General features: G+C 41.5%; 1 protein-coding gene across 1 annotated transcript in view; it reads left to right on the top strand.

Annotated features, from left to right (window-relative positions):
• LOC139208731 (plexin-A2-like) overlaps nt 1-11,370 on the top strand; it is a 59,655-nt gene extending 48,285 nt beyond the window's left edge. The window contains exons 22-31 of the mRNA XM_070838465.1: nt 783-849; nt 1,220-1,366; nt 2,598-2,757; nt 3,555-3,658; nt 5,989-6,085; nt 7,441-7,640; nt 7,846-8,015; nt 8,240-8,452; nt 9,528-9,678; nt 11,275-11,370. Of these exons, the coding sequence (XP_070694566.1) occupies nt 783-849; nt 1,220-1,366; nt 2,598-2,757; nt 3,555-3,658; nt 5,989-6,085; nt 7,441-7,640; nt 7,846-8,015; nt 8,240-8,452; nt 9,528-9,678; nt 11,275-11,370 (1,405 nt within the window). The remainder of the gene's footprint in view (nt 1-782; nt 850-1,219; nt 1,367-2,597; nt 2,758-3,554; nt 3,659-5,988; nt 6,086-7,440; nt 7,641-7,845; nt 8,016-8,239; nt 8,453-9,527; nt 9,679-11,274) is intronic.
• Nucleotides 11,371-13,904: the final 2,534 nt, after the last annotated feature.

Raw genomic sequence — 13,904 nt, 5'->3', positions numbered from 1 at the left:
GGTTATCTGCCGATTGTTTTCCCAGTGCTGAGACTGGCCTACTGAATGTTTCATGAGTTTTGTTTTTTTTTCTTTTTTCAAAAAAAAAAAAAAAAAAAAGGAGGGCTCTCTCAATCTGAAGCACACTCATTAAATATAAGGATGAGTTCACATGGGAGCTGGTACAACAAGAACTTGTTAGCCCAAACATGCTGCTCTTGCGGAAAACCTCTAAAATTTAATGGGATGCCTTCAACAGAGGAGTCAATACAGTTTAGGGTTGAAATGCAAGGTGAGGACGGAAAAGGAGTGACAGCGACACGTCAGGTCATGGAGGGAAAGTGGCTGGCGGCTATGAAGCTGCAGGCTTGGGGTCAGATTCAGATTAGAAAGGGCTTATACTATTACATCACTTAAAGGATTTACTACAGAAAATCTGAAAATCTTGCCCATCTGTACTCATGTTAAGTAGCTAAGTGCAGACACAGTGAGGAAGAAACGCAGTGAAAGGACTTGAAGTGGCCATCTAAGTTGTGTCTGCACAATTATGTCATGACCCAAATATGCTCTGCACCAGCAGCACTTAACTTACAGTATATCAGCCTATGCGCCCTTTGAGACGGAACGGCTGAGTAAGGATGTTATATCTCCGTAAACTCTCCATGTCATGTTTTTTTTTTTTTTGGTTCCAACAATGTCAGGCTCTTCTATGTCTTAAATTATAAAAGAATAATCAGAGCACTCCGGCTCTCTGTGGGACGCCTCCTGCTAACAAATGAGAGTGCTTTCTTCTTGTCTTGCAGAACAGAGTCTGTGGCGGAGAAGATGCTGACAAATTGGTTTGCCTTCTTGCTCCACAAATTTCTAAAGGTAAAAGAAAATCTCGTGTCAATGTGATATACTATGACAATGCTTCTTAAAATTATCAGCACCGATTTTGAAGTAGACTGCTGTGTATGGTTTTGTTGTGGCCATCATTTTAACATCATTGATGAGCTTTATGGGCATTGTGGAGGGATAATGGTTACCTGTGAGGTCAAACACATCTCCAGCTTTTGCGATTCAAAAGGACAGAACGCTCTATTTTATTATGTTTGATGTGTCATGCTCTAGTTTTTGAGTCTAGTCGTCTGCGCTGATGAATACAGATCTCTTTCGTTCCCTTCACTTCCCTCCCATGTCTTATTTTCCCTTTCTCCCACCTTTCACTCTAATCCCTGGGTTCCCTTCCAAAACAAAGGAGTGTGCTGGCGAGCCCCTCTTCATGCTGTTCTGTGCCATCAAACAGCAAATGGAGAAGGGACCCATAGACTCCATCACTGGAGAGGCGCGCTATTCCCTCAGTGAGGACAAACTCATCCGGCAGCAGATTGAATACAAGACATTGGTGAGTCATAAAGACATTAATGAAAAAGGAAAAAAAGTCAGAACATTTGTCAGTATTCATTTTTGTACATCTCTTGGCAGAGAGCTGTTGACAGACCCACAGAAATGTGGCATGTGCCTCGGTTGTCATTTTATGAATATGAATATTTGGATAGTTTCAATAACATGGTGGCAGTGGACAAATAATCTTGCACAACCAGATGTCCATCTCATCAAGCTTAAGGAGATCTAGAATGATGTTTTTCTTTTTTTTTTCCCAAAACAAATTCGAAGAAAAACAAGACCTCAGTATGCCGCTACGGCCATTCAATTAGCTGTGAGTTTAACCCCAACCCCAGCTTCATTTTCCTATTTGTGGAAACATCAGTATCGTGTCCGACTGCAGTCAGTCAGTCACTGATAACTCCCACTGTTGGTTTGTAGAGGTAATACACTGCTATGGTTCTTCTCCAAGCTTAACTGGGAGGGCGTAATGTGCAAGGAGGTTCATGCTGCCGCCTTCGGATTTCCATCCCTATCAGTCTGAAGCCGTCTCAGACAAGGATCTGATACCTCACTGACTTCCCACGAACACACTCAACACACATCGATAGTAATTTGGGGTGTAGTGTGTTGCTGTGTGCTAGCTGGACGTTTTCCCTTGTACCACCCATTTTGAATGTAATTGTATTGATTGAACTGCAGCGCCGTCTTGGCCTTCTTTACCCTCTAACAAACGTTTGCACCCAAATGTGTGGAAAAATAATAAATCAGAATAAGGATACATACATTTTTACCGTTAAATACAACATTGTGATTGGTGACTGCTAATCTGTAACCAGTCATGTGATAGGGCCTCCTGTATGACACAACGCGCCTCTTTGTTCTACCTTTCCATCGAAATTAAGCCGGCTGGGTTCCTCCACTAGCCCATCAGAATAAGTTCCCCCTCAGGCTTTAGCTCCAACGCAGAGCCAGCCAGCGACAGCATGACACCTCTCTGATATCCATGTCGGAGAGTCTGAGAGGCCGCGTCTCATTACTTGTTTAATGCTCCTGCTGGAGCTGCACAGCCACATCCTGGAGGTGTGAAATTACATTTTTGGCCAAGATCCTCTCCACCAGGACAGTATGGTGAGGAGCAGGTAATGAAAGGACTTCAGTAGCAAGCAACACCTTTCTCTCTGCCCGTTTCTCTCACTCCCCCTATCCCATCCTCTCCCTCTCCCTCTACCTCCATCCTGGATCCCCAGACGCTGAGCTGTGTGAACCCGGACAATGAGAACAGCCCTGAAATCCCTGTCAAGGTGCTCAACTGTGACACCATTACCCAGGTAAAGGAGAAGATCCTGGATGCGGTGTATAAGAACATGCCCTACTCACAGCGACCGCGGGCTGCAGACATGGATCTCGGTGAGGCTGCACTGCATACTGTGACGGACTAATTTAATAATACTACTGTCTTATATATTCTGAGATAACACATAAACAGGAAACTTGCCATGCCACATATGTTGGAATAATGACAAGAGGAAAGAATAGAGTTGAGAGTGGGCATGTGTGAGGGGAGTTATCGCAGACTGAGGACGGCTGACATCAACAAAGGGCTCAACACTCAGCTTCAACCCCTCCTCACACCTGTTTACAGCCTTAACCTGAGCAACACTCACCAACACTGACGCTAAAGCTTACTGACAGCTCACCTACACTTAGGATTACGCCCACAACATGTCATCCAACACCGAATGACTCGGCACAAATCCAGCTGACATGCACCTTCAAAGGGAGTAAATAAGATACCTTGTAGGTAGTGGCTGATACTGCTTTGGGTTTGTAGTTTTACACCTTAAGGGGCTTTCACAGGTTAGGGATTTGGAGAGGATCAGTCTCTCCTTGTTGCTTTGGGCATCTTAAATCCCTGTGAAGACATTGTGTCATTTGTGTTTTGTTTACTCAGTCACAATGGCTTTAATTGTCACGACCAAATGTAAAGGAAGCTGTTTTGGCTGCTCCTCTTGACACCTTACAGAGTTTCAAAGTACAAACTAACACAGTACACAAGGATAACGTGACCTCCCCTGCAGCACAGAGAGACGGCTCAAGACAAACAATGGACATTAGACAATATGTAACTGTCAGGCATCTGGGATACAAACATTCCCCAAAATGCCATCTTTCACACATTCACTATTGATCGTATTTTCCCTCAGAGTGGCGGCAGGGCAGAACAGCTCGTGTGGTCCTGCAGGATGAGGACATCACCACCAAGATAGAGAGCGACTGGAAGAGACTCAACACACTCATGCACTACCAGGTCTGCTGATACTTTTAATACTGGGGCTGCAACTAACATTTGTTCTTATTATTGATGAAATCTAATTCATAGATCAATTGTTTTAAACGAAAATAGTGAAAAAGTCCACCACAATTTCCCAGAGCCAAGTCAGTTAATATAATATAATATACAATTTAGAATGAAATGAAAACAGGTAGGTGAGGTAGAGAAATACTCAGAAGTTGGTACCATGAAATGTTGGCATATTAGTTTGAAAAGTGACTCAAATGATTCATAAATGATCAAAACAGTTGCAGATTAATCTTCTATCAATAGACTAATCATCTCAGCCCTTATTATGACTAAGCTTACAAAGCACTCTTATTCCTACAAACCATGAATCTTTTTTAAACACTTTTTAAAAACTGGAATCATCCAGTTGCTCAAGGGCGTTACAGCAGATATTGTTGATGAAGAACAGAGCACTACATTCATATTCATATCACTGATTTCACCCCTGCCAACAGTTTTCAACCTCTCAGTCACGAGCACCCTTACTCAACCGAGCATGCACGTCTGTGCCTGTGTCTTCCACAACAAATTTTTTTTCGGCTCATAAATACGACTACACAGGTCACCGGCCTCGAATGAGTCATCCTGTTCTTTGTCAGTCAGATGTTTGTCTTGACTATCAGCTTTGGGCTGATTGTACCACTCGCAGCATACTTTCGCTGAAAGAAAGAGAGAAACAAGACGGAGCATTTTCTGCATTACAAGCGCCTTTTGACAGAAGAGGCATCTCCACCTCTTATCTGATGAGGAGATAAGCAATTTTGCTCCGTCATTGTTAGTCTCTCCGCCAGGTGTGAAAATGTTTGTTCTTTAGCAAAGCTGGATGTGTATTAGCAGCTGTATTGCAGCGTGAAGTCTGTTCACGCTGCAAATGACCTCACCGCATCTGCCAAGCACAGCTACAGGCAAAAAGTAGGACCGACACTTGATTTGAGCCTCTGCTTATCCATTCTAACTTCAGAGATCTCAAAAACATGCATATTTCACTATGAATAGATCTACTTGTGGGTGTGATTTTAGGTCTTTTGCATCAAGTTAAAAAATACTTGACACATTAGACCTGGGGCTTTCAAAGCCTGACAATGAAGGCACCCTCTTTGGACAAAATCGAGACAACTGTGCCCCCTCACACTACCTTAAAGCCTATAATTGCTGCCATGGAGTCTGTTAGTTAGTTGTTGGCTGCAACTTGAGCGCCTTTTCTTTAAGCCTATGGCAACTTGGCACCATTAAAAGTATGCTGAATTAACTATTAGCACTTCCTGTTTGCAATGTAACCATGAATGTACAGACAGCTACCACTGGATTCAGTTGATACTGAGGAAAGTTTAAAAGGGTTCTGGAGATATGAGAAGGGTATTTTTTCTATGATTTCTAGGCGGATTTATTAACACTTATTTGCGATAGACATTGGAGATAACGTGATATCCTCACGTAGTGTAGGTAACACTGAAAAAAATTTGTCATATCTGTGTGTTCAGATTTTCATTTATTAGTTTCATTAGTTATAACTTTGAGACAAAGTACTTTTAACGTCTCTCCCCTCTCTCAGCTCCCCTTCAGCTCTCACTGCTTCACAGTTTAGAAAACTTTGCATTAGGCCAGCATCTCACCAGCCTCTTTTCCACAGCCAGGCAATGCTGAGTTTTATTACGTCTTGGTCGTGCTTAAAAGGTTCAATCTAAACTGAGAAGCACTATTAGTTCTTTTGGTTACACTGAAACTTTCTCTGTTAATAACAGTGAATCTTAAATGAAAGATACGGGCAGCCACACACCAAATATATAGAAATACATGTAAACAGATTATTTCTATATAAACCTCAAGTGAATTACGTTGGTGTGCAGACGATTTCCTCTCTTTTTCCCCTCTTAGTCAATTTCCGTTTCAGTCTGAGGGTTGATGTTTTGTTCAGTTAAGTCTATTTTGGGTTTGAGGAATTCCATCAATATACAGTAGGCATTTTCAATATGAATAGGTTTGGTCCTTTAAGACCTGTTGTGATCAATCTGTATTTCTATCTAGCTGATAATGATGGCAGACATCTGCAGCTGTTGGTTTACAGAATATTTTACTTGAACTAAAGGCCTGTCCTTCAGAAGTTTATGGAAAGTCTTGTCACTCGTCTGCACGCGGGAAGACACTCAAAATCCTTGGAATCATAATTTTGCAAATCCATGGTCTGTGATTTTTAATCAAAAACTATTCTTATAATTCCAGCCACGATTCCTTTTTGGCCAACAGCTGCAATTCACAAATTCATGAAATGATTGACTGGCTTTACCCTTGTCTCCCAGGTGTCTGAGCGCTGTGTGGTGGCCTTGGTGCCCAAACAGATGTCCTCTTTCAACATTCCTTCCTCCGCCAGCTTCCCACGCAGTATCAGCAGATACGGTCAGTGCTGTTTGACAAATACAAATACTTAATATTCATCCAGCTTACAGCAGAGTTGCACCATCTGTTGTTGTCACTTATCAGTCTGTTATAAAGCACATTAGCAGACACTGTTCAAGTAAGTAAAATTTTATTTATATAACCCACAATTTGCGTCAGATTGCTTCACAATCTGTACAGCGCGTGACACCCTCTGTCCTCTGACCATGGAGTCGGATAATGAAAAAATTCCTCAATAAAAGCCCTTAAATGGGCAAAAAATGGAAGAAACCTCAGGAAGAGCGACAGAGGAGGGATTCCTCTCCAAGGTTGGACAGATATTCATTTGCTGTGCTCACTGAATATACAAGGCAGACACTACAGGTGACACATAGGTGGAAAATTTCATCCCCAGTTGATCACCTATAGCAGGACATCCTAGTGCATTACATGTTTTCTGAAATGTTATATTTGAATATGCAAATGAGGTATTACCTACTTAAATATGCACCAATTTGTTTACATTTCCAGAACAGTAGTCTGAGCATTTGATAAAGCTAGGTTCAAAATTCGTAGACAGACAACGTGTAGTAAAATAAAGGTTATGGAAAGAAAATCCTGAAATTGTCCATGTTTTTCCCTGTAGCGTCTCGCGTTAAGATGACAAAATTACAGATACATGTGAACATATAGATGGATAGATAGATAGATATCTATATAACTCCTGGAGAACATGGAACAACTTGAGTGTCGCCAAACAGACCAAAATGCTGTTATGTTGCTTCATTTGTGTTTAGACAAGCAGATCAAATATGTATTTCTTTAAATTATACATTCTGGACTGGATGTCCTACAAGGTGACACGAAATCCAGTCTAATCGCTTTGGATTCACATCCACTACACTCCTGGCTGATCTGAAATTGGATTCAAATCACATCTCTGAAACTGCAGCTCAAACGGACATTTCATATTAGCGTTTGGGTGATTTTTCTTTAAAAACACAACACCAGTAATCAAACATGACAAGATGAGCAGAAAACGGGAAAAAAAAAGAAAAAGAAAACAGTGACAGAAAGTGAGGACCACAGCCGGAGAAAACATGCTTTCAGTGGATGAGTATCATTACTATGACAACCAACGGCATAAGGACGGCAAATAATTGTAAAAGCACAAAGTCAACCTGCTCGCTTACAGATTACAAAGAGGAGCGTTCTGCTTTAGCATCTGATCTGAGAAACAAATGTGACTTTCCTTCTGTTTGTGCAAGTCCTTGTCTGACAAACTGATCATCAGATGAAGTATATCCTATTTACAAACTGCATCTAGAGCATTTTGGATGAAATATCTTCTTTATATCTGACATTTGACCATCTAGGTGTGGACGTACCCTTCCGCTCCACACCAACCAGCCCGGACAGCCCCCACTCCCGTGTGCCCATGCTGACCCCTGACCTGGAGAGCGGGGTCAAAGTTTGGCACTTAGTCAAGAACCACGACCACGGGGACCAGAAAGAGGGCGAGCGTGGCAGCAAGATGGTGTCCGAGATCTACCTGACGAGGCTACTGGCAACAAAGGTGCTGCATATATTGTAGTAACAACATGTTGGACTGAAATGAAGTTCTCAGTTAGATTTAAGAATCATTTTGGACACCTGTGACCCTTCTGCCAATTTTCACCTCTGGTTTAATTAGCTCAACGTTTCATGCAATTGTAAAACACTTTAGATTTAAATCAGACACTACAAGAAGAAGTCTGAACTCTACACACTGCTCTCTATAGGGGACGCTGCAGAAGTTTGTGGACGACCTGTTTGAGACCCTCTTCAGCACTGTGTGTCGGGGCACCGCCCTGCCTCTAGCAATCAAATATATGTTTGATTTCCTGGACGAGCAGGCCGACAAGCACGGCATCCATGACATGGACGTCCGCCACACCTGGAAGAGCAACTGGTGAGAAAAAGAGAAAGTCTGACTTGCAACAGTTGCTGTGACTGTGAAGCCACCTCACTTTCTGCTCCCGATGCTTCTTATGCATTCTTTTAATAGTTGTCTAAACTCATTCCCTGTTTGTAAAAATCAATAGGAGATTGATCAGGGGAAAATCACAATGTAAATTATTCTATTTGCCAAATGTGTAAAATCTTTCTGTCTCTCTACTCTCTTGATATCTGCAGCCTTCCTCTGCGCTTCTGGGTGAACGTGATCAAGAATCCTCAGTTTGTGTTTGACATCCATAAAAGCAGCATCACGGACGCCTGTCTGTCTGTGGTGGCCCAAACCTTTATGGACTCTTGCTCAACCTCTGAACACCGTCTGGGCAAAGACTCGCCTTCCACCAAACTACTCTATGCCAAGGACATACCGCATTACAAGAGCTGGGTAGAGAGGTGTGTATGCTTCAGTTTGTGTACACACGTAAGAATAAATGTGCTTCACAAGGATCGAAAGATGACTGAAATCTTCCAACATGAGGACTCTTTGGTTGCCATCACTTCCTCTCAGGGTCGGTTAAGGATCAGGGCCTGTCTTTTAGGTGGAAGTGAGTTGATATTTGTTTTAATTATGGATAAGGTTTATGTAGGATTGGGTTTGTTATGTCAAAGGTTATTGTTCGTGTTGGGTTAGGGCTTGGTTTTAGGGTTAAGAGTAAAGCAATTAGCTTGTAATTGAATATAGAGCAGCAGGATTCTGGATGAAATGAGAATCATGTTTTTCCCCACTCAGAATTGTCTCTAATCACCTTGTTACTGTGAGAGGTTGTCTAGTATCATGATGCACTTTAATTTGTTTTTATAGACTTGATAGCTTCATCATACTGTATTTTGTGGTAATAACTATTTGTCCAGCAGCTACAGAACATCGGCTACTATTTATGTACTTTCCTGGTTTTGTCAGAAATGGCGGCTGACTATTTTCTCGTACCATAATAAGAGGTTTTCTTAAGTTTTGGCTTTGCTCCTGTTAATCTGAAGTTCTATCTTATACTATGTTATTTTTCCATATCTCTCACATATTTCTCATATGGTGCAATGGATTCTCGTCCTTTGATGTTGCAGCTTTAGGGAGGAATTAGGAGCGCTTGGTTTGGTGCATCAGATCTCCCTGTTAATGCAGTTGTGGAAGAATGTATAAATGGGGTTTCGCAGAGTTATGAATGCAAATTATGACATAATTAATCATGCAGCCATAATAGGGCTGGGTAAGTATAGTTATATGAGGCGGTGTGTTTGTTTATAGAAACGGTGTGCTGGTGTGGTTTGAAGTCGCTGTGACTAAATGACTGAACCCGTGAATGACACATTTCCTTATTTTCCTGCCAAAACACCTCCGATTTGCTGACACCTTTAACATTGGATATTCTTTGACTTTTCACAGCAAAAGACTGAATCCAAGTGAGGGGAAAAGCTCTGGTATGCATGACTGTGCCCTTGATTCTGACAGAGTGTGTGCGTCTCCTCTCAGGTACTACGCTGACATCAACCGCCTGCCTGCCATCAGCGATCAGGATATGAATGCCTATCTGGCTGAACAGGCCCGCCTTCACTCCAGTGAGTTCAACATGCTCAGTGCCCTCCATGAGATCTACGCTTACGTCAGCAAGTACAGCCAAGAGGTAAGGTCCAGTCAACACACTGTAACGCAGAAATATGCTGTGGAGGTCCTGCTGGTGTGGTCAGCCGACTGAATTGAGCTTTTTTTTTTAATATTAAAGCGGCTATAATCCATCCAGCATGTGCCTGTTTTCAATAAAGAGCTCTGATAAACCCTCTGTACTCCACCTGTCCAGCATCAAATACCAGGCAAACAAAGTTGGTAACTAGCTGGTGATGACGGTGGAGCATTTAGCCTCAAAAGAACCAGGTAATTCCCTCAGGAGTTGGTGAACCGAGGCTGAGCTAAAAGGAGAGTGAATATTGGACTTCAATTAATCAAATGGACACATTCACAATTCTTAACGAATGCCAGTGCTGTTTGGTGTCTGTTGGGTGCGTGGACAGGCGATCCATTCCCATTCCCGGGGCATCAAATACAGACGCTTTGTCCCCTCCTTTGGCATCTGATACCAACACACAATATTAGACGCTCAGAGCAACTGTTCCGGCTGTCCCTTCACTCTTATTACCAGTTTGTCAAACACCAACACCCCTGACTGTCTAATATTGTCCCAGGCATACCTAACCTTCGTCATCATGGTAACAATAAAAATTGGGTTAATGTTCTGAAACTGTTGTAGTTTGGTTAGGTTTAGGCACTAAAACTAATTGGTTGGATTTAGTAAAAAAAATATGGTTTAGTTTCAAATAAGAACATTATTCTTTTTGGGTTTCATTTTCAGTTCCACACAGGACACAGGAACCCCGGTATCTTGAGTCAAAGTTTGATGCACGAGCCACCCAAGCACCCCTCCACCTCCACATACAGACTTTCATTGCTGTTATACACAACAACGCACTTTAACGTCTCATACAGACACTGTACCGATGGACTCAAACAGTTGTACTGAGACACAACTTTACAAGGTTATTATGAGTCACTGTTGTGTTTACAGCTTGCTATGCTGCCTCTGAGTGGTCAAAAATATCAAATATGCGGGTTTAAAGAGTAACTTAATACAAGATTGAGAAGCTGTGTTCTGCTGACCTCTCAGTATTGTTGGGTGTGCTCAGAAGTGTGCTCTGTTGCACCTGTAATCACACCCAGCAGCGATGTCACACTGCAGCAACGTGAGAAGTCAAACCACTGGAGGTCAACACAAGCAAGGGTGTTTCAGGGGTGTTAACTCTCACTCTTTGAAGGTTTATAGATTGGGCTGAAATTAATCATTATGCTATTTAAGAGAGGCTACTGGCACGTGTTTAGCATCTGCTGCTCGATAAGCTTTAGTTATAACTGAGTTAAAGGCCAGATTTTGCTAATGCTAATGTTTATACGTACACACTGAATTCCAATTAATCAAATCAGTGATGAGTAATTCAAATTAAAACTACAAAAACATTTCTATAAACTTAACTTTGATCAAATGCAAAAAATGTTTCAATATATTTAATCATCAGAGTAGAATTACCAGTGGAGGCTGTTAGTGCTGTTTATTTGCCTGACTCATAATGTTCATGTGCATACTTGTATGATTCCCACAGCTGGCCAACAATGTGCCTCATGTTCTTGGTTTCACAGTTTGTGCCCATGTGTGTGTTTCTGTGTGTTTTAGATTATTGAGGCACTGGAGCAGGATGAACAGGCCCAGAAGCAGAAGTTGGCGTATAAAGTGGAGCAGATCATCTCAGCCATGTCTTCAGAGAGCTGAGACAAAGACACACACACACACACACACACACACACACACACACACCTACATACATAGACAAACACATACAGTATGCATACACAAAACACAATACAGCAGAGGAGTTACAAAGCCACTGGCCAACACATGTGGCACTCCGATGTGCCCGTGGACACACACATTAGGTGCATGTATGCGCATACACAATCACACATAAACACGTACACACACACACACACACACACACACACTCACACAGATCCTGATGCACACAGACACATAGCAGACTTAATGGACCTACTGTATAAACTGACGCTACATACACAAAGAGATATATACACATGCATAAATACACACATATAAATGTACATACACAAACCACTGCACACATCAAACAGCAGATTGTCCCAAAGCACGACTTTTGAATTCAATGTCATCGTTTTTTCAGAAGAAACTCCAATAGGCAAACTTCCAACTTCTAAAACGCTCCTATAGAGAGAGAGAGACTGAGAGAGAGAGAGAGAAAGAGGATTTGGGCCATCACAGTTGCTGAATTTGCAGCCAATTCTTTTCCGCTGGGTAATGGTTTGTCTTTGTAGTGGGTGCTTATACTAAATGTGTGTGTGGCATGACTGGAGCTCTGAAGAGAACAGCACTTAATAAAGAATGACTCAACTTGAAAAGTCACTGGAGGAGCTCAACAAAGACAGGAGCCAATTTAATGGGATGGCACATGTGGTGAGACGAGACTAAAAAGTACTTTTTTTTTTTTTATACGTCAAAGATGAAGGACATTTATGCGAACTACATATCACAGGCTTGGAGTGACATCGCCATTTGGAGCCATTCGGTACATTGTACATTGGGAGATGTGTAACTTTGTGTTGTTAAGCCTTTTCCTGTTGCCTTTCAAAGGCTTAAAAAAAAAGAGAACTCTAAAGACTCTGGCATCATTACTTCCAATTTCTGCATTTGAAAATCCATGCCAAGTTATGTTTTGTTAAATGAAGTTTTTCTGAATTTCAACTCTGCTAGGGATTGTTGAACAGTAGGCTATTCACATTTGTCATTGACAATGGTGGGGGTCCAGCTCTTTAATAATATAACAGTGAGAAGGCATTACCTTCAAATGTGAAATATATGTAGAGATATTTCCAGACCCAATCCCTGGCTTTTGTGCCAAATATAATGTCTCATGTTTCATTCATGTTAAATGCTCCCGTAGAAGCCATTAATAATACATGCCATTGTGCGGAAAAGATTCCATTCGAGATAGAAAATTTTGTACAGTGATGATCTATAGACCACCAATTCAACCATTCAAGGATAAGTGGAGACCAAATTGAACTGTAGCAGAAAGCATGATTAATGATGGTATAAGTCTGATCGTGGATCAGATTAGCCTAGCTCTGGCCAACAGCGCCGCTCCCCCACCCTCCCCGTCTCATCAGTCATTGTTTACATTAAGCTTGATACTTGAAATGCACCGAGTGTACGAGATGTTAAGAACACCTGCTGCTCGTCTGAGGTAATCTGGTCAGATTGAGTTAGATGAAGGCTTTGATGCCTTATTGATTTTCCCCAATAAATCCACTTTGAACGTAACCTGGAAATTAAATGCAGGAAACATGGTGGAGAAAGATTCCTAAGCCTGGAGACATTTGAGCCGCGGATGCTGCAACAGAGTCTGTAGCTCTGTATGGAGTACGTGTTCCTAATATTTTGTGCACAGAGTGGATATATGATAAATGATATGTGCTTGGATCAGCAGCTGGTCCTTGTAAAGTTCATTCATTAAACGCCTGTTTGTAGCTTCACAAGCCCTACTTTTGCTTTACTTCCGAATTCACAAGTTTTAAATTTGTGTTCAAAATGTACATTTGACCTGACTGCTTGTTGTCTCGTTGCTGCTGTATTTATAGAGTGCCATATCTAAACTTTAAAATGATTATCATGATGAGAAATTCAGCCTGAGGCATCGAGGGTTTTTAGTTCTGATTGTTTGTACGTCACCCATTGGATGATGAACTTCTTCCCGTGCTTGAGGCCGTTTCATCGCTCCAAATAATGGTCACCACGACTGTCTATCTGTGTCATTATGGAGCGCTGCTCTTTTTTTTACCATTTCAGTATCAGTGGGGTTAATGTACTCCCCACAGGACCTTGATTCATGCTAATCTAGAAGAACAAGATAAAAATAAGATAAATAATAAATACATTTCCTGTTAAGTGTTGAAATATGACAGAGAACTCATCTGTTTCATGTGTGGTTTGATGCTGATAATTTATAAATGTGTTGTGCAATAAACTGTCAGACGTTTAAACTGTAATGTTTTTTAAACTATATATTATTGTATAAATACTGTACATAAAAAACACTACTATTTTGCAAGCAAAAGATTCACTTTGTACTGTTGTTATACATTAAATGCGCAGCTGATGAAAATGATTTTCGCCTGGTTTCTATGGTTGTGATTCTAAATAGCAGACAGCTTTTGACTTACCGTATAATAACAATGTACTATGTAATTGTCAAAAGAACCATCGCGTGCCTC

This window comes from Pempheris klunzingeri, chromosome 2, assembly GCF_042242105.1.
Source record: "Pempheris klunzingeri isolate RE-2024b chromosome 2, fPemKlu1.hap1, whole genome shotgun sequence".
Classification (NCBI taxonomy): domain Eukaryota; kingdom Metazoa; phylum Chordata; class Actinopteri; order Acropomatiformes; family Pempheridae; genus Pempheris; species Pempheris klunzingeri.
Note: the sequence above shows the minus strand (reverse complement) of the source record. Positions and strands in the feature narration are given on the sequence as shown.